General features: G+C 37.7%; 1 protein-coding gene across 3 annotated transcripts in view; it reads right to left on the bottom strand.

Moving 5' to 3' along the window:
* The window catches only part of lifra (LIF receptor subunit alpha a), a 63219-nt gene that overhangs the window by 22269 nt on the left and 19473 nt on the right, over positions 1-21477 (bottom strand). For 2 of the 3 annotated variants that reach the window (XM_052111451.1, XM_052111468.1), the window contains exons 2-10: positions 20816-20961; positions 19393-19535; positions 13261-13414; positions 7868-8140; positions 5465-5594; positions 5077-5210; positions 2881-3026; positions 2554-2707; positions 330-394 (exon numbers count right to left, since the gene is read on the bottom strand). In XM_052111451.1, coding sequence (XP_051967411.1) covers positions 330-394; positions 2554-2707; positions 2881-3026; positions 5077-5210; positions 5465-5594; positions 7868-8140; positions 13261-13414; positions 19393-19535; positions 20816-20882 — 1266 coding nt within the window. In that variant the 5' untranslated portion in view covers positions 20883-20961. The remainder of the gene's footprint in view (positions 1-329; positions 395-2553; positions 2708-2880; positions 3027-5076; positions 5211-5464; positions 5595-7867; positions 8141-13260; positions 13415-19392; positions 19536-20815; positions 20962-21477) is intronic. The other variant, XM_052111459.1, reaches the window with a different exon arrangement.

Raw genomic sequence — 21477 nt, 5'->3', positions numbered from 1 at the left:
GCACAACACCTGTTAACAGCCCTGAATGCAATAATTCACCATGAGACAAGCAGTGTTAAACACTATTGGCATGAAGGAAAGATGGAATTTCTGATATTCCCATAAAGAATGTGATAAAAAAAAATACAAGTTTAAAATCTAGCTGCAATATTCAACCTACAGAGCGGAGATATTCTTCTAAATATCTTTGTTTTCAGCAGAACAAAGAAAGTCATACACATCTGGGATGGCATGAGGGTTAAGATTTTTTGGTGAACTATACCTTTAATATCAAATAATATCTCTTGGTCATTAGGATAGTCAATGTAAAATTATTTATGTGTTCATACTTTCCACAAAACATGTCCTGTGTTTTCACTGTCCATCCAGATCCATATATCGGGAGAGTCGGGACCTGAAAATACATAAACTGTGTTATATATACAGTGAGGAAAATAAGTATTTGAACACCCTGCTATTTTGCAAGTTCTCCCACTTCGAAATCATGGAGGGGTCTGAAATTGTCATCATAGGTGCATGTCCACTGTGAGAGACATAATCTAAAAAAAAAAATCCAGAAATCACAATGTATGATTTTTTAACTATTTATTTGTATGATACAGCTGCAAATAAGTATTTGAACACCTGAGAAAATCAATGTTAATATTTGGTACAGTAGCCTTTGTTTGCAATTACAGAGGTCAAACGTTTCCTGTAGTTTTTCACCAGGTTTGCACACACTGCAGGAGGGATTTTGGCCCACTCCTCAATACAGATCTTCTCTAGATCAGTCAGGTTTCTGGGCTGTCGCTGAGAAACATGGAGTTTGAGCTCCCTCCAAAGATTCTCTATTGGGTTTAGGTCTGGAGACTGGCTAGGCCACGCCAGAACCTTGATATGCTTCTTACAGAGCCACTCCTTGGTTATCCTGGCTGTGTGCTTCGGTCATTGTCATGTTGGAAGACCCAGCCTCGACCCATCTTCAATGCTCTAACTGAGGGAAGGAGGTTGTTCCCCAAAATCTCGCAATACATGGCCCGGTCATCCTCTCCTTAATACAGTGCAGTCAGCCCTGTCCCATGTGCAGAAAAACACCCCTAAAGCATGATGCTACCACCCCCATGCTTCACAGTAGGGATGGTGTTCTTGGGATGGTACTCATCATTCTTCTTCCTCCAAACACGGTTAGTGGAATTATGACCAAAAATTTCTATTTTGGTCTCATCTGACCACATGACTTTCTCCCATGACTCCTCTGGATCATCCAAATGGTCAATGGCAAACTTAAGACGGGCCTTGACATGTGCTAGTTTAAGCAGGGGAACCTTCCGTGCCATGCATGATTTCAAACCATGACGTCTTAGTGTATTACCAACAGTAACCTTGGAAACGGTGGTCCCAGCTCTTTTCAGGTCATTGACCAGCTCCTCCCCTGTAGTTCTGGGCTGATTTCTCACCTTTCTTAGGATCATTGAGACCCCACGAGGTGATATCTTGCATGGAGCCCCAGTCCGAGGGAGATTGACAGTCATGTTTAGCTTCTTCCATTTTCTAATGATTGCTCCAACAGTGGACCTTTTTTCACCAAGCTGCTTGGCAATTTCCCGTAGCCCTTTCCAGCCTTGTGGAGGTGTACAATTTTGTCTCTAGTGTCTTTGGACAGCTCTTTGGTCTTGGCCATGTTAGTAGTTGGATTCTTACTGATTGTATGGGGTGGACAGGTGTCTTTATGCAGCTAACGACCTCAAACAGGTGCATCTAATTTAGGATAATAAATGGAGTGGAGGTGGACATTTTAAAGGCAGACTAACAGGTCTTTGAGGGTCAGAATTCTAGCTGATAGACAGGTGTTCAAATACTTATTTGCAGCTGTATCATACAAATAAATAGTTAAAAAAAATCATACATTGTGATTTCTGGATTTTTTTTTTAGATTATGTCTCTCACAGTGGACATGCACCTACGATGACAATTTCAGACCCCTCCATGATTTCCAAGTGGGAGAACTTGCAAAATAGCAGGGTGTTCAAATACTTATTTTCCTCACTGTATATTATATATATATATATATATATATGACTGGGATGCTTTTAAAAAGGATTTAAGGATTTCCCATTTCCTTCACTAGCCCAAATTCTGGTCAAACTCATTAATTTAAAGAAAAGGTAAATAAAAAAAAAATACTGTTAAGAAATTCATAAGTAGGCATAATTCTACAAAAATAGCATTTCAATTCAAGTCTTTAGATCAAAAGGTTTTAAACATCATAAGAATCAAATGTCCAATGTATCCCAACTTTTAACAGGCAGTATATGAAGTTCATATTCCTGGCCTTTTCCCACTTTGCATTAAAGACATATTAAGAATAATGGAAATGAAGTGGAAAAGTCCTCAAACTTATATAGCCAAAAACATCACATCTCAATGTGCACATACCATTGAACCACTGCTAAATAACCTTCATATAATATTACAAATATTGGTGGTGACTACATTAAAGACAAAGCTTAGAATATTTTTTTTACTTCTCTTCTGCAGTCAAACTTGTTTTGTTTAAGAATAAGATCCACTCACGGTCCATTTTAGTGTGGATCCTGTAGGGGCCGCTCTCATCTCCCCATTTCCAGAAACTGTGCAGAGAACCACAGCGCACAGACACTGTGTAGTCGACATCTGGCCACAAACCCTCCAGCACCACAGACGATAAACCCATGCCGCTGTAGTTGTGCTAAAGAGAGAGAGATAAACAGTATATACAAAGATATCGGATCATCTTAGAAATTAGTAGCAATTCTAATAATTGACTTAAAATTACAGTTAAAGGGACAGTTCACCCAACAAAGAAAATTAAAAACAAAATGATTCAGAATTTTCATCAACTCACTAAAGCACTAAACTTACTGTGATGAAGTGTTCATGGCCGATGAGCCGCAGCTGGCAAATCATGTCCAGTTTTGCATACGCCGCTACAGACCAGTTCCACTGCAGTGTGGCATTCCACGCCTTCACATCTACTGCGGCCACATTCACTGGAGCCAAGAGATGTACTGCAAAAAACACAACCTTTAATATCTCTTCTAGTATGCGCACCTTCAATCTGACTCATAATATTATGACAAACTCTATCTGGGTGCATTTATGTAGATACAGTTGCATCAAAAGGCATTTGGACTCTTAAGTCACATATAAAATGTCTGAATGTAATTGCATTAGATATAAAATGTCAAACCAAGGGGCATCGATCTGCGAACAAATGATGTTAGATCTTTTCTCAGAATTAACTTCATTTTCCGGAGACATTTTCAAACCGACTGGCACTGAGGAAGTGTTGTCCTACATCATTTAAACCACATCGTTTATACAGTTTGCATTCACAAATCACAATTTCTAGCTGATGAATTAGGCAAGTATGCATATAACTACAAAAATATTTACTATAGAAATGTCCATGACTAGATTATTGTATTAACTTCCATGGCTTTTTAGAATTGTACAAATTTCCATTACTTTTCCATAACTCTTTAGAATTTCCATGACATTTCTATAATTTTTATTTAGAATCTTATTAAATTTCCATTATTTTTCCATGACTTTAGAACTGTTCCATACCTTTTTATAATTGTAATTTCCATGATATTCCATGTCTTTTTATCATTTTAATTTCTGACTTTTTTGGAATGTACTAATTTCCATTACATTTTAGTATTGTATTAATTCCATGACTTATTAGAATTTTATTAAAGTTCCATGACCTTTTAGAATTGCTATTACTTTCCATTATGTTACTCATTTTATTAGTAAATTCATACCTTTTTATAATTGTTTTGAATTTCCATGACTTTTTTTTAATGTTCTAATTTTCATGACCTTTTAGAATTGTATTATTTTCCATTATTTTAAAAAAATTGTATTAATTACCATGAATATTTAGAATTTTACTAATTTTATTAGTAAATGTTTAACTTTTTCATAACTTTTTAGAATGGTTTTTAATTTCCATTACACACACATATCTATCTATAAACAAATTCTCCATTTCCATGACTTTTTAGAACTGTACTAATTTATATTATTTCCAAAAACTTTTAATAATTTTAATTTCCATTACTTTTTTGCTATGTATTAATTTCCATTACATTTTAGAATTTTATACATTTCCATTACTTTTCCATAATCTTTTATAATTGTATTAATTTCAATGATTTATTAGAATTTTATTAATTTCCATGACTTCAAAATGTTATTATTTTCCAATATTTTTCCATAACCTTTATTTAATGTAATTTTTATTTCCATGAATTTTCCATGACTTTTTAGAATTATATTAATTTCCCTGACTTTTTTTTTTCCTTCATGACTTTTAGAACTGTACTAATTTATATTATTTCCAATAACTTTTAATAATATTTTGGTATGTTCTAATTTCAGTTACATTTTAGAATTGTATTAAATTTCTAAATAATTTTAATTTCCATTACTTTTTTGCTATGTATTAATTTCCATTACATTTTAGAATTTTATAAATTTCCATTACTTTTCCATAATCTTTTATAATTGTATTAAATTTCAATGATTTATTATAATTTTATTAAGTTCCATGACTTTTTAAAATTGTACAAATTTCCATTACCTTTATTTTATTTTTATTTCCACAACTTTTCCATGACTTTTTAGAATTTTAATTACCATGAATTTTTAGAACCGTACTAATTTCTATTATTTCCAATAACTTCATAGAAATTTGATTTCCATGAATTTTCAGGCATGGAAATCACAAAAACAATCCCTGACATTTTCAGGTTTTCCATGACCGTGGGACACTGCAAGGCCATTTGTGAATGTATAGAGTCATTAATGACATTAACTGTAGACCAGAAATTATCCAAATAGTTTTCACCTTCATTTTGAACAGTTTTTTTGTTTTGTTTGCTTGTGCTATCTTTCTTTAAAAGAAATGCAACTTGGTTTGATATTTTGTTATCTAGTGCAAGAACATTCTTACATTTTAAAGTGTGGCTTCAGTGTTCAAATACTTTAAAGGGCCACTTAATATTTTTGGGAATAAAATAAATATTTTGAAAATGTAGCTGCTGGTACCGCGATCAGTGAGACGGGCGGAGTCAGTGAGCTGAATGGTTCCAAGAGGATTTTGAGCCACTAGAGTCCAGTTCCCATCCCACATGGTCCAGTTACACCGGAAGATCTTCCCATTATTAGCCTCCAAACAATCCCTGCAGACCAAAATATGGCTTATACAACACAGACTTTCATTTACTTTCAGGCAAGAAATGGCATTCTTATTACATTAGAACATTAATGGAATTCTTGGATGAGCAGCAAAATATAAATGCCATAAGTACTCTTTCCATCTCATTTAATGTGGTTTGCCGTTTAGTGATCTTTCATGTACAAAGGACATTACAGTTCAGAACGCCAATCGGGACAGTGTGTGTGGTAAGTGGTTCTTGTGTAGTGTATTTCTTGCCTTCCATTAAGGGTGTAGTTAGTGCGGCTGAGCTTTTTTCTCAAGTGAGTGTCCCGTCCTTTTTTCCAAGAGCATTCTGCAGATGCCAGGTCCCGAGTCTCGCAAACCAAACCCTCATCGCCCGGTGGATCTACAGCAATTACAAACAACAAGCCGCATCTAAGTTTTTTCTTTCTAACGGAGCATAAAAATCATCTAGTGGTGGTCAATATGCTAAAAAAGAACACTTAAATATTCCTGTTTTTTTTTTAACTGCAAAGGGATCAATGAAAAGAAGATGGTGAGAACAAGCTTGGCAATATAAATAATATTTTTAATGAAGAACTTAACGAAAATACACAAACACACAAAGGTGCCGGACAGCTCCCCCCCTTTCCCTGGGGGTGGGCGTGCCATACGCCCCGTGTGCCGGCAGGTCATCCCCGCCTTCCTGAATCTGGGAGGGGACAGGGGAAGGAAACAATAATGATTAAAATAGGGGGTACTTCCTGTAACAGTGTAGTACCCCCAACCAAAAAAAACACTAAAATTTAAAAAGAGGGAAAATCTCTATCACTGCCAACGCGGAGCGGCAGTGATAGAGAGGAAAAAAAAAACAAAACACAACACAACACCTTACTCGCCAGTTCTCCGATACGCCGTAGCTTGGTCACTACTCCAACCTCTAATGGACGACAGCCGTGCCTCCCCGGCGGATTGAGGCAGTCCTCCCCCCGGTTGTCCCGCTCCAGGCAGTAGGCTGGGAGCCCCCGCCGCGTTTAGCGGATGGTAGGGCCCCCCCGGCAGCAGCCCTGACCACGCCAGGCGGCCAGGCTCCTCTGTCCCCCGGCAGATGCCCATGGCTGCTCCGTTGGGGTGGATAGTAGCGGCGAGAACTCTACTAAGGCGTATCCCTCATCCTTCCCGGGATTCGGCACCAGTGAAAAAAGGGATTAAATGGAAAGGAGGCGGAGAGAACCGGCTTGACAATATAAATAATATTTTTAATTAAGAAAAGACACGATCACACAAAGGTGTCGGACAACAAACTATTTCTATCAATGTTTAAAAAATTTCATCTGTCCCACAGTTTGCATCATTTCCACCACACCCAAAACTGTTGCCCCCAATAACGTTTTTTCAAACGTCTGTGTACTTGTAAACAAAGTCGACAAAAGTGTTAGTGAAGAGCATAATTGAGATGAAACAGGAGACAAATTATGTGTGAAGAAATCAAATAAAGAAATCAAGTTGAATATCACTTGTTAGGAGAGTATTTGTATTAGATGTTATTTTGCCAAATTATTCAAACATTTTGTAAATATATATAAATGTGTGTATTTAGGATACCTAAAATGTAAGCTATGAAATTAGCCTTAGCAAAACAAAGGAGTCTATTATAAATATAATTTCTATCAGCGTCATTTTCACCACTGAATTTTTTTAAAACAGTGCTTGAAATTACAGTGTTGGGGGAAAATAAATAAATAAATAAATAAATAATGTAAAAAAAATAAAAGTACAATTTTTTGGTGGTAAACTATCCCTTTAACCTGTTGATACGCAATACCCCCGCACACGGTGGTGACGTCACTCTGCTTACATTTAATATATAATTTACAGTCTTTAAATAATTAATGTTAACAAATGATACATCTTTTCAAAGGTCTAAGGGTTCAACATTGACATCCGATCTCAGTTTCACGATAGCAATCCTCCAGAAACAGCAATTAGATTACAAATGAAAACATGCAATATCAAAACGGGACTTCATATCTTTATTATGAAATCGAGATCGCCAGATGAATCCAGTTCAACACACTTGGGTCAAATGTCCATGACAAGCGTTCATTGAAAAACATCCAATAGCACTTTGTCCATAAAAGTGATAAATCTGAGAAATATTGATATATTCCACATTGTTTACATGAGACCTCGCCTGAATTACCCTTCGTCATCGTTCTTCAACAAACTCTGCAATCTGAGCAGCATTCACGTTGTAAAACTGTATATTATCTTATATATTACAGTCTCATAAAAAAACGAGCCTGTCTGCAAAGTCTATTTTTAAAAACATAGCGTAGTTTTATTCATAATAGCCGAGCAGTGCAGTCAGATTTTGTGTCGTCTTGAGGCGGAGCCTAAATTCAGCGATTTTACAGAAAAAAAGCTGCAGGAACCCCATTTTTTGTGAGATCATCTTCAATTTTGAAACGTAACTTCTTTACACTTGTGGCTTTGAGAATAAAGCCCAAAGTGTCTTCTTTCAAAAGATACTACAACAGTGTCCATACTCCAAGTGGTCCAGAAAATACAACCATTTAAGTTCAGGTATGTCATTTTCATGGTTTGTGCTCAAAAAGGGGACGCACATCAACAGGTTAAATGATAAAGCACAATGCAGAAGATTTGAATTCTACTTACAGCCAACAAACACCACAGATCCAAAGAGGATTCCTCTTTGGGAGCAGCAGACCACATTAGTGCTCTTGTTGCCAGACGGTGGTTGATTGGTTACTGAGATAGCATAAGTTCTTCTGCTTAAGCGTGTGGTGCTCATCTTCTGTCCCATGTACAAAATTCTGTCAAAGTCCTTCCCCTCACCAACGATACAGCAGAAGGTCATGTTGCTGCCCACAGCTACAATCTTGTCCTGAGGAAACATCTGAGATCCAGAATTCTCAGGAATATCAGACCCTAAAAGACAAAAAGATGTACAGAATGGGCTTCAATAAATGGTTGAAATCTAAATACAGTTGCAAGAAATAGTATGTGAACCCTTTGGAATGAACTACCTTCTCTGCCTTTATTGGTCATAAAATGTGATCTCATATTTATCAAAATCACATGTATAGATTCACAGTGTGCTTTAGCTAACAACACACAAACAACAATAATCTTTCATGTCTTTATTGAACACATCCCATTAAACATTCACAGTACTGTGGAAAATAAGTGAACCCTTGGATTTAATAACTGTCCGATCCTCCTTTGGCAGCATTAACCTCAACCAAGTGTTTCCAGTAGCTGTATCTTAGACCTGCACAACATTCAGAAGGAATTTTAGACTATTCTTCCTTACAGAACTGCTTCAGCTCAGACATATTCGTATATTGTCTGGTGTGAACAGCTCCCTTGAGGTCATTTCACAGCATCTCTATTGGGTTAAGGTTTTTTTTAAGCCATTCTGTTGTGGATTTACTTCGATGTTTAGGGTCATTGTCAAGTTGCATCACCCCGCTTCTACTGCACTTCAGCTGGCGCACAGCCACCCATTACATTATCCTGTAGGATATCTTGTTAAACTTCGGAATACATTTTTCCCTCAATTATGGCATGCAGTCTAGGCCCCGAAGCAGCAAAGCAGCCCCAAATAATGATGCTCTCTCTAGCATACTTCACCATTGGGATAATGTTTTCATGTTGGTATGCAGTGCCTTGTATTCTTAGTTTCATCAGTCCACAAAACATTTTCCCAGTAGCCTAGTGGAGTGTCAAGATGGTCTTTGGCAAATTCAGGTTCACAGCAATGTTTTTGTTGGACATCAGCAGCTTCCTTCATGGTGTCCTGCCATGGACACCATGTCTGTTTAATGTTTTCTGTATAGTAGACTCAGTTCCAATGATTCCTTCAATTTTTATCTGTCACTCTAGGATTATTTTTTTACCTCATTGAGCAATCTGCGGTGTGCCTTTTGAGTCATCTTGGCTGGACGGCCTCTTCTAGGGAGTAGAAGACACCCTACTAAATTATCTCCATTTAAAGACAATTTGTCTAACTGTGGATAGATTAATATCCAAGCTATTCAAGATAACTTCGTAACCAATTCCAGCTTTATGCAACACGACAATTATTGATCGGTCTTCTGAAATCTTTTTTGCAAGGCATGGTCCACATCAGCAGATGCTTCTTGTGAATAACAAAATCAAAATGTTTGAGTGTTTTTTTTATAAGTCAAAGTAGTTATAACCCACACATACAATCTTGTTTCATTAACTGAATGTCTGGTTTGCCAACTCCTGACTCTAATTAGCATCTGTTGATGTTACTCTTCCAGGGGTTCACATACTTTTTCAAATTTACACCGTGAAGGTTTGAATAATGTATTCAATAGGTACAAGAACAATACAATAATTTGTGTTAATAGATAAACCAATTGTGTTTGTTCATTATTGTAATGTAGATGAAGTACAAACCAGATTTTAAGACAATTTTACACATAAATGCAGGTAATTCCAAAGGGTTCACATACTTTTTCTTGCCATTGTAACTAATAGCATAAAATAAAAAATAAAATGAGTCACTGTAGCTGTTTTACCAGAATTCTGGGCTCTCTATCAACATCTGTAGCTGAAACACAAAATTGCAAGTTCCTTGCAGAGGAACATTATTTTGTAGTTTAGTGCTTCAGCACTGCTCTTGTGTGCGGATGAATCTGATAGTTTGAGGTTTACTCGTGGTTGCCTTTGATCACCATCAGAATGGATCTGACTAGCTACACCAAGAGTCACAGAGTAAGAAGACAGTCCTACAACAAGAGGTATAGCCGAAAAATATGTCATCTGAGCAAGTAAGTAGCATTTCTGCCACCAGACCTTATTTTCTTTAAGGGCATGGCGTAAACACGCAAGGACAAATGCTGGAATAGAAGCCTGAAATTTCCTGCCAAATCGAACCCGACAGATGTTGTTCCAGTGACCTCAGCAGTTCATCATAACTTTTCCATTCAACTAGACTCATCAACACCATCCAGGACTGCCAGAAATCTTGATATGTTTGACGATCAGTTGAACTTCACAGACCAAATCGCAAGAACAACCCGATCATGCAGATTTTCTCTGTATAACATTAGGAAGATCAGACCCTTCCTTTCAAAGCATGCAACACAACTCTTGTCCAGGCTCTTGTTATATCTATACTGGACTACTGCAATGCTATTCTGGCAGGATTTTCCACATGTACAGTCAAACCTCTGCAATTAATCCAGAACGCAGAGGCACGATTGGTCTTCAAAGAGTCCAAGCCACACATCTCTTCATTAAACTGCAATGGTTGCTCGCATCAGTTCAAGACATTGATGCTCGCCAACAACCACTAGTTACATAAGCCCAAATATGCACTCGCTATTTCAAGTCTATGTGCCCTCCAGAAGCTTACGATCAGCAAGTGAGCAGTGCCGGATGGTGACATCTCACCGAAGCACAAAATCACTTTCCCAGACTTCCACTTCAACTGTTCCTTGCTGCTGGAACAACCTCCCAAACACCACCAGAGAAGTTGATTCCGTAGCAACCTTCAAGAGAAATTAGTGATGGGACAATATATTGAATTTCGATATAACGGGAGCCAAAATAATAAATAAAAACGTACAAACCATATCGTGGCCATGTCTTTGTTTTCAGTCCACGTGATCATAAATTAAATGACCAGTCAAACATCACAATCTCTCTACCACTTGATTTTACCCCTACTGCACTTTTTTCAACAGGGTTTACTGCTTTCACACAAGGTCCTTAAAGATCTGGAACACCTGGAAAATCGCCTTGTTTTGATGAAAAGTGCTTGAGATTAAAATGGATAGTTTCCTCCGTGTAATGTGTGTCCAAAGTGTGTCCACTTTCATTGAATAATGTGTCTTAATATCCTTTCTGTACTTTACAGTCAGATAAAAAAAGTAAAAACTATTATTACTTTTAATCTCAGGCAGCTTGGATGTGCAAAAGAAACCAAGAGATAGGTGTTAATGTTTGCTGAACTGGAACACTGTGTGGAGCTCGTTGAACTCTTAAAGTGACCATAACTTTCTAGCATTTCTTTTACAAATTAATGTAAACACAATTTTGTTACTTGTAAATTGTACACATTATTTAAAACGGTGATAGCCCATATCATTATTATATCTACAATTTCATGATAAATATGAAATGTCGAATTTTTTTAATTTGGATTATAATGATGACAAACAAATTATTAAACTATAAATATTCACTTTCACATACTTTTTTCAGGACAGGTTTTGTTCAGTTCTATTGTTTGTTCTGCACCTTATCAGCCTGAATGTAGCCCACTATATTTGAAAGCTTATTTGTTTGCAATCTTTTCTTATAGAGAAAGCTATATGTATAATGACTCTTATTTAAATTTGAGCATTTATATCATGTTTTAAAGAACTTTATTTAGAATCCTTTATTTTGGTCACATATTATACACACAGTTGTTTGCATATACACAGTGAAATGTGTTAGTTTTCACATATCCCAGCTAAGCTGGGGTCAGAGTGCAGGGTCAGCCATGATACGGCGCCCCTGGAGCAGATAGGGTTAAGGGCCTTGCTCAATGACCTCAACCACTGAGCCACCACTGCCCTCTGTATTTTTATGAGAACTTGTGTATTTTGCTCAAACATTTTTTCAGAATTTCATATTTTTTTCCAAGTCATATTTTGTCATTTAAATGTTATTATTTTGAATCGAGATTATATCGAATTGTGAACCTCATATCGTATATCGAACCTAATCGCGAGCTAGACATATCATCCCATTCCTAAGGGTGTGTTCACACTTGGCAGGTTTGGTTCGATTAAAACGAACTCTGGTGCGATTGCTCTGTTAGTGCGGTTCGTTTGAACAAGTGTGAACGCTGCCATCCGAAACATGGTGCGCACCAAAAAAGCGGGCCGAGACCGCCTGAATAGTGGGTCTCGGTCCGCTTCCAAACTAACTCAGGTGCGGTTCGACTGATATAGGAACACAGCATGGACCAAAGATCTCTAACCAGACCAATAACAAGAAGTCATTTGCCTTTAATACTGACCTCAAGCATACCTGGTTCTTCTCCTTATTGGAGCCATGTTGCCCATTACAGTTTGGTACAGGCGTCGGACACAGCATAAGCAATGGAGGAATTCCTGGTGCTGTTTTGACTCCTTTACACATTTTATTGGCTCTTTGTGTGTTCTTTGTGTAAAAATACCAGCATTATATATATATATAGAGAGATAGATAGATAGAGAGAGAGATAGATAGAGAGAGAGATAGATAGAGAGATCCAGCGAGCGCATTTAGCCCTTTTAGCGCATTGTTTTGGATGTTCGGCAAGTTCAGTCGCAAAAAATACGTCATAAAAGCCATCCAATCAGGTTGTGACCTTATCCTTATGCCTTTTGTTTTGTATCTTTATGTTCAGTGTTAAAAATGCCAGTGTGAACACTAAGTGAACCAGGACTAAATGTATAATTTTATTTTTTGATCCGGACCAAAAGAACCAAGAGAACCGAACTACAAGTGTAGTGAACACACCCTATGAAACATTTTAAAACACATCTCTTTCGCGAGCACTTAACCCAATCATACTAATGCAATAACCATCTAATTTCTTCTTAAAAAATAAATCCATTATTTTACCCGGTCGCTCTCCTTCCTCTGCACTTGTGCTTCTCTGAGCAATTTGCAACTTCGCATTATAGAACTTCTTCCATTACTGCCTCCTTAGGCTAAATCGCTTCTTTTGTACTCCTCATTTGTAAGTCACATTGGATGAAAATGTCTGCTAAATTAAGATATGTAAATGAATGTAAAATTATTATTGTAGGATTATAGTATCTAATTCTGGGTGAGGCAAGAACACTGTTTTGAACACAGATTTTTTTATATACTGGCTCAATAATAGTATTTTGTTCATTTATAACAAAAGATTAAGTAAAAGTGATATGACAAATAATCTGAAACTATAACAAATCTGGGCCCTGTTTCCCAAAAGCATTGTAAGCCTAAATAGATCGTAGATCCACCTTTAGGTTTGCGGCCATGAACAGTACCTGGAATGGTCTGAAGGGGGCTCCACTGGCTGACTGTTTGTTGATTTCGTGCTCTAATGTGCACAGAGTGAGAGGTGCACTCCAATGGTAATGGGGAGTGCCAACTCCAACCATGTTGTCCTGTTGAAGGATTTGCTTTAACTGCCACGGTCTCCTACAAGAGCACATAAAATCATCTTGAATAAACAGATTTTTAAAACAAAAGACTGAAAATGCAATTTTGACTCTTTTAATTTTGAAGTCAACAAGAAACGGCATTAGCGACCCATTTTACATCCGTAATGTGACATATCTGTGTGAAAAGAAATGCTCAACAAGAACAAAACATTTTTTTTCTTCAAATGGAACACAAAAAATCCATACAATGAAAGTGAATGGTGACTGTAGCGGTCATTCTGTCTAACATCTCCTTTTTTGTTCCACAGATGAAAGCAAGTCATTCAGGTTTTGGAATGACATTTTCGAGTAAATGATAGCAGAATTTTCCTTTTTGAGTGAACTATCCCGTTAAGATCTATCAACAGATTCTGTGGCATGCTATTGATTACCACAGGAAGTCATGTAGACTCATCTCCCAGTTGAAAAGCAACAACAAACATGTTTCCAGTAATGCAATTACAATGAAAGCCTAACAGATATAATTTTCTGTTGTATTTGACAGCATGGCACAGATTCTGTTGATAGATCTTAAGCAGCATTTAACCCAGAATATTCCTTTAACAATATAGCTTATATAGAAGCTGTACGAGTTACTTTTATGGTGCTTTTGTTATTGTTGGAGGTTGACAACACCTGGGGCCAGATTCATTATGAAAACTCTTCTAAACTTCCATTTTCTTCTTAATTTCTAACATAAGAAAAAAGATGAATTTAAATTTAGGAGAAAAAAATTCTTAGAAATTGTAATGCAAAACATCTTTAAGTTAGGATAACCTTACAGTTGTCTAAAATCCCAAAAGGTAAGATGTTTAATGAATTTACAAAGTTGTTGATTTAAACACAATGCAATCAGTCATGTTGAGGTGGAAGTCACAATGGGCTGTTTAAGTAGATATGTGATTATAGACCATAAAGCATTTTTGACTCTTTTGTGTTTTATGTCATTTTTATTCTTGGCTTTCAAACCATGTTATAATGAAATACAAACAATACATGTTTTGTTTAAGCTTCCTAATGTGATGACCAATTATGCTAGTCAATTCAAACGGATGCCCTGCATAACGCTCTCACACCAATCTTTAGTCCATAGAAACATAATAATTACGTATATCATTAGAAGGCTTAGACTTTTTTCCACCCCCTCCACATCCCTAATGGAGCTGCCACAGCAGAGACAGCCTCCGCCACCCTTTCCCATACCCGCCTCTTGCTTTCCGATATGATACAATTATCAAGCTTCCCAAGAAGAACTTTTTCCCTTGCAGTCACTTCCTCTGTGAAAAGCCCCAGCTCTTATGTGCAGAAGATTTTTTTTCTCTCTTTTCGTCCATGTCATATTAAACGGTCAAATTGCAGCCAGCAAGTAAATTCTCATAATGTCGTAAACTAACACATCTTATGCACTTTCCATAAAAATTTTAATATTGCAAGGTGCTTGCTACTTAAAGGTACAGTTTGCCCAAAAAGAAAAATTCTCTCAACATTTACTCACTCATGTCATCCCAGATGTATATGACTTTTTATCTTCAGCAGAACACAAACTTCACTCAGTAGATTCTTAAAATGCAAGTGGATGGTGATCCGACATTTGAAGCTCTAAAAAGAACAGGCAGTCAGCATAAACGTCATCCATACCCCTCCACTGGTTAAATTAATGTCTTTTAAAAGAGAAACGATTGCTGTTGGTGCGAAAAAAGAACAGTATTTATGTACTTTTTAACTATAAATCATCACTTCCGGTCAGCAGCACTATACACATTCACAAGAGGGCGAGGATCACATGGTGTCTCGTGTGATGCGTTGGCATGTTCCGGACGTAATTTCACATTTTTTTCCTCAGTTAAGACATCCAGGATGAGCACAGAAATGCACCATTGTGAGTAAACACACAGACACAAATACCAACAAAGCTTCTGTACAGTGTTCCTCCTACTGTGGTAAACAGCGCTGCTCTTCGCATGTGCGTCTGTTCTCTCGTGAACATGCCAACACTATTACGTCACACACAAAGTTAAAAAAAAAAAAGTGTTTTTGCATTCGTTTCACTGGTTCATAACAGCTCACTTGGGCGAACTTTTAAGAAAACTTCTAACCGGCTGCTAAACACCTTGCTTCCATTGGGCCAAGTCATCTGTATGTGTGACCTGGAGCTCCACCTACTACCATGTTTATATTTTTCAGTCAGTTGTACTCAACTTGAACACACCGGCAAGCAAGACCACGTCGCATGATTTTTAGTTTGTTTGATTAATTAGTCTACAAAAGGAGTGAAGTCTACTAAGATACTCATATATAATACATAAACACAGTGCCCATTCACTCATCTGCAGCGAAAGCCATTCACACATCTACCCAAAGAAAGAAACACCTCTCTTATCAACATTCCTTTGTCTTTATTCTGAACATGAACACTCTTTTATAACACCATTTTTGCAGTAATATCGGTGTCATCATAAATTACAATAACGGAGTGTAATCGGCGCATATTCATTTACATTTATGCATTTGGCAGACGCTTTTATCCAAAGCGACTTACAGAGCCCTTATTACAGGAACAATCCCCCCGGAGCAACCTGGAGTTAAGTGCCTTGCTCAAGGACACAATGGTGGTGGCTGTGGGGCTTGAACCAGCGTCCTTCTGATTACCAGATTACCAGTTATGTGCTTAGACCAGTACACCACCACCACGCTGAATTCAGAATCCAAACAAGACAAATTAATAATTTCTACTCCATTATATATTAAAACAGTTTTCTTTTACTATCCTCGTGTGTATTCTACTCATAGAATGAGGCAATAAGTCATTGATAACACTTTTTAATATCATATTAGTTAAGGTTTTACAGAGCATCCTCATATTTAAATGTTCTTCTAAACACCTCCCATAGCGGTGTGACCGGTGTCTGAATGTTCAGGAACAGTATACAGTTTCTCGGCTGTTTAGGACTTTTTACCCCTGAACAACGAACAAATTCTCTGGTAGCCCCTTTTCCACCGGCAGGGTTCGGGTGCGGGTTCCTGGGCCGGAGCGAATTCTCGAACTGTTCCGTCCATTTCCACCACATTAAAGGTCGTTCCGGGGCCGAAAACCTGGTTCCGTACTGACCCCAAAAGCTTGATGGTCTCTATGCAGGAACCGATTACTTAAGGAGACAGAGGGCAGGATAATGTTACGTCACCATGGTAAAGTTTTCCCAAAAAACAACAGTAGCTACCGTCTGCAGCAAGGAGTACTACAACAATAAAAAACCCACAAAATTAAACGGACATCAAAAGCATTCAGGTAACACAGCGAAACCAGTGCTCTACTTGCGATATGGTATTAACGGAGATCCGAGATAAACTAGAGAGAAAGATCGCAAAGGATTAAATATTCTAAGAGAATGAAGATACAGCACGAAATGATGCACACCGCCTTCAATCGTACAATTGACCAAATCATAAACAAATTAAAAATAATTTAAGGGAGTGCAGTGAAGGACCTAAACAAAAGTGACAGTGGATGGAGAAACAATGGTTTGGACTCTGACAGCAACCAGCCTGCTAAATAACCGCGCATTGAATTCAGCCAGTAAACAGTGAATCGCCGGTGTCCTCTATAGCTGATCTCAGTAAGTTGTTATATTTTCCAACACTCTTGTCATCTTATTTTGTGCATCGTTTTGTTCTGTAAGCAGGGATGGATTACCAACCAGGCCAATGGGGCCAGGGCCCAGGGGCCCTTGACTACCAGGGGCCCTTGACTGCCCAGGGGGGCAATGGGCTTTAAGGTTGCGTGATCCAGTTTGGCAATCCCCCCCGCTCGAAAACCCATCAACAATGAAAACAAAAATCCTCAACCGCTCAACTTTTGGCCATGAAAATGAACCTCCCAACAACTTCTAGAGGGGGGCCCTAGGAGGCCTTTGCAAGTCATAATCCGTCCCTGTCTGTAAGTGGATTTTTGACCAGCTACAAACAAAGTTTGGAAGATTGCGGCTATAAGTTAAGTAAAACGGAGGGATTCTAAAATCAATAATATTATATGCTATGGCAAAAATCCAAATACAACCATCTGCTACATTCATGTAAATAATGATTACGCTGTAACTGTTTACATTTGTAAGCCAGAGTTCATACAAAATAATGTAATTACCTGTCGTCTGTAGCGTAGATGCTGTCTCTTGCAATCTTGTTGAGCAATGTAATAACGGTGAATTTAATTAATCTGCATGTTTAAATATGTCCTCAAAAACAATAGTAAACGCTATCCAAACACTGATGTGCCATGTTTGTTAATGTTTGAGGTAGTCACGTGAAACTACCACATAGACAGTAACCCGTTATGTCACCGATCGGCTCTCAGGTCAGTGGAAAAGCGTGGCCGGTTTACAATAGGCTCGAGATTGCCCCAGCAGGGAACCAGTCGAGCACAGGCTCGGCACTAGCACCATCGCAGTTTTGGTGGAAAAGTTCTATGGAAGTATATCGGAACCTTTGCAGTCTGTGATTTTTGGAGCTTCAAAAAGGTCGGTTCACCATCCACTTGCATTTTAAGGACCTACTGAGCTGAAATATTCTTCAAATGTGTTCTGTTAAAGAAAGAAAGGCAAACAAATCTGGGATGGCATGAGGATGAGTAAATGATGAAAGAATTTTCATTTTTGGGTGAACTAACCCTTTAAAAAAAATGGGTTAATAGATAGATGAAATTGCCTTTCTGATTGACCAGTGTTAACATATCAAATTGTTGTATTAGAAAAGGCAACCTCATGAGCAGGCTAGTATAATCAGACAATATCATTTTATTCTGAAGAATTGCATTTAGGAAGATTCTTACGAACATCTTTTTTTCTTTTTCTAAAAGGTGCTATATAGAATATTTTTACTGTACTTAAATCATAAAATGGCCATAATATGTCATTAGAGAATTAGGAAACATGTTAAATTGAAATACTGGCTTCTCCGATAACAACACTACAGCCGGTATATTCTACTGACGTTTCCATTCCGGGCGGGGATTTCGGTTTGTGTTTTCGCCTGTGTGATCCCGACCCACTGTCCACTCACCAATAGTATTGACACTGTCGGGTTGCCATATTTGAACAAGTTTGCAGGCAAGCAACACTGCGTGCTGCAGCCATGGATACCAGCAAACAAACTTGATCAGAGATAACAGATCCACCCGACCTAAAAAGCCTCGCCATCCATCTAAAAACCACCATGACCAGAGACGTAGTGAAACAAGGATAAATATTGGAGATGGAGACAGCTTTAAGCCCAGAAATCCTTTAAAACGGATGCAGAGTTGGCCATTTCTGGCAACCCGCATGAGCTTCGAGTCTGGGGTGGGGCAGACAACTCTCCAATATTTTGAATTTGGACTGCAGTACCCATTTCAAACATCTGTCAATCTTATATATATATAGCACCTTTAAGAACATTTTCGTGAATCCGGACACTAGTCACCATTAATTTTCATTGTATGGAAAACAGTAGCATGAACATTCTGCCAAGCAGCTCCTTTTGTGTTCAATGGCATGAGGGTGAATAAATTATCACAGTATTTAATTTTTTTATGTGAACCATCCCTTTAAGGGTTTAACTGTTATAATCTACGCTTATAAGAAACTTCACAATATGGAAAAACTAACACTGACATACAAATCCAAAAACAAGTTTGACACATGAATGTAATCATTGATATCAAAACATGTACTCTAAGCTCTTTATGTCACAGCCAGTGACTCATAAAACAAAAAAAACAAGTGTGCTGATAAACCAGTCTGATAGTATTTGCGTTATTAAACCGTGGGTGGAACCATATTGTCCAGAACAGACTTGCAGGTGGCACATAAAACAAGGTGTTTTGATGTTGCAAGAATGAGTCTCATTGTTTATCTAGTCTTATATGGAGCGTATCCAAAGCCACATTTTAACCCCAATCAACAGGCAATAAGAGATTAATGGTCAAACTGATTTAAGAGCCCTTACATTTAGCACCACATTCATGAGTTCAGTGTGGAAAATCTCAATGTCGAAATGCGATGAGTCACTCTCCCATGTCAGAAAAAGGGTCTGTTCAGGTAGATTCGACTGCAGCGTTAAACCATGGGGCATGGGAAGTTCACCAAGATCTGTGACATTACAGAGAAAGAGAGAAAGAATTCAATTGTAATGCATTGAGCCAAATGTACACTGGATGATTTCTACTGTGCTTTACATTTGTAACACGTAAAATATTTCCATAAAATCTAATAAATATGTGGCAATACCTGCTTTTTTTTTATCTCAGACTATGTGATCCATACAATGCAAAAACGGTGTTCAAACCTCAACGTTGCAACGTCAAGCAATAAAATAAAGCATCAAGCTCTATTGTCCCAACCAGCCGTCACAAGTGACAAGCAACAGGACATTTTGCCTGTTGCTTGGTTTCAATTTCTGTAGTGGTTAAATCCATGTCTTCAAAAGCGTTAGGATAAGTGTGGGTGAGAAACAGATTAATATTTAAGTCTTTTCTACTATAAATCTGCACTATCACTCAAATTCTTTCACATTTTGAAAGAAAAAGTAAGTGGTTTTACCATGGTAAATTATGGTAAAACAAAAGACTTTATCTGTTTCTCACCCACACCTAACATATCACTTCTGAAGACATGGATTTAACCACTGTCGTATTGATTTTTAGACCTTAAAGTCCTGGCCACCATTCACTTGCATTGTCAGGACCAACAGAGCGGAGATATTCTTCTAAAAATGTTCTTTGTTTTCTACAGAAGAAAGAAAGTCATACACATCTGGGATGGCATGAGGGTGAGTAAATGAGAGAATACAATTTTTTGGGTGAACTAACCCTTAAAGTGTGGGCTGACAAATTACTTGCTCATTCATGCCTGGTTAAGAAACCTGACTCCAGCCAGGTCTCCTAAGCAACCAAATTGGCCCGGTTGCTAGGGAGGGTAGAGTCACATGGGGTAACCTCCTCGTGGTCACTATAATATGGTTCTCGCTCTCAGTGGGGCACGTGGTGAGTTGTGCGTGGATGTCGCGGAGAATAGCGTGAAGCCTCCACACGTGCCATGTCTCCACGGTAATGCACTCAACAAGCCGCGTGATAAATCGCGCAGATTGACGGTCTCAGATGCGGAGGCAACTAAGATTCGTCCTCCCCCACCCGGACCGAGGCAATTTCGAAAACACTCCATTACCGCATACTTTAGAAAATGACAAAGCAGCAAGATGCATCAGAACGGTCAAAGATGTCCGTCTAGTGCATGTTAACATTTGTGTGAACAGTGCAAATGGAAGCATAAACGTGTCCTGTGTGAACGGGACTCAAGAGTTTGGTCTTGATTGACTGCTGTAAGAGCAGTGTCCCAAATTTTTTTAACGTTTTTAATAAAAACAGACTCACCATTCTGTCCGAGAGAGTGTGTGACCCCCAGATTCAGCATTAAAACCAGAGGCAACCAGACTTGCATACTGACCAAACCAGCACTCCGCTGTAGTGCTTCCTGAGAGAGCAAAACACAACCAAGACCTGGTGATCAGCAATAACACCTACAATAAAACACAGAGACATAAGATTAAATGAGAGTTTTACAGGATCTAAAACAGATCTTTTTAAAATTATTTTTTTTGTGAAAATTATTTTTTAAACGGAGGTAGAAATTTAACATCTCGCAATCATGATACTGAATCAATACACTCATGTATGGACATCTACTTTTTTCTTCTTTTTCTCGTTGTCATCACACTTTTGGTACTGCACAAACTTTAGGGTGAATCTGAAATTCTATTTGAGGACCAATAAGATTTTTTTGCATTATTTTCATAACAATTAAGCACAGCTGGTATTACAATAAAAATACTCTAATTATTTGTATATATATACACATTAGAGGTCATTACAGACAGTTGAACAAATTATACCATGATATATAAATGATTCACTATTTAAATATACATTTTAAAATGACATCATTAAGAATTTTACCTCCAATATTTTGTGGCATAATGTTGATTACCATGAAAATATGGAAAACGAACATTGAATTCCTAAGTTCCAATACACTT

This window comes from Xyrauchen texanus, chromosome 3 (assembly GCF_025860055.1).
Source record: "Xyrauchen texanus isolate HMW12.3.18 chromosome 3, RBS_HiC_50CHRs, whole genome shotgun sequence".
Taxonomy (NCBI): domain Eukaryota; kingdom Metazoa; phylum Chordata; class Actinopteri; order Cypriniformes; family Catostomidae; genus Xyrauchen; species Xyrauchen texanus.
This window is presented reverse-complemented; position numbering and strand designations above follow the sequence as displayed.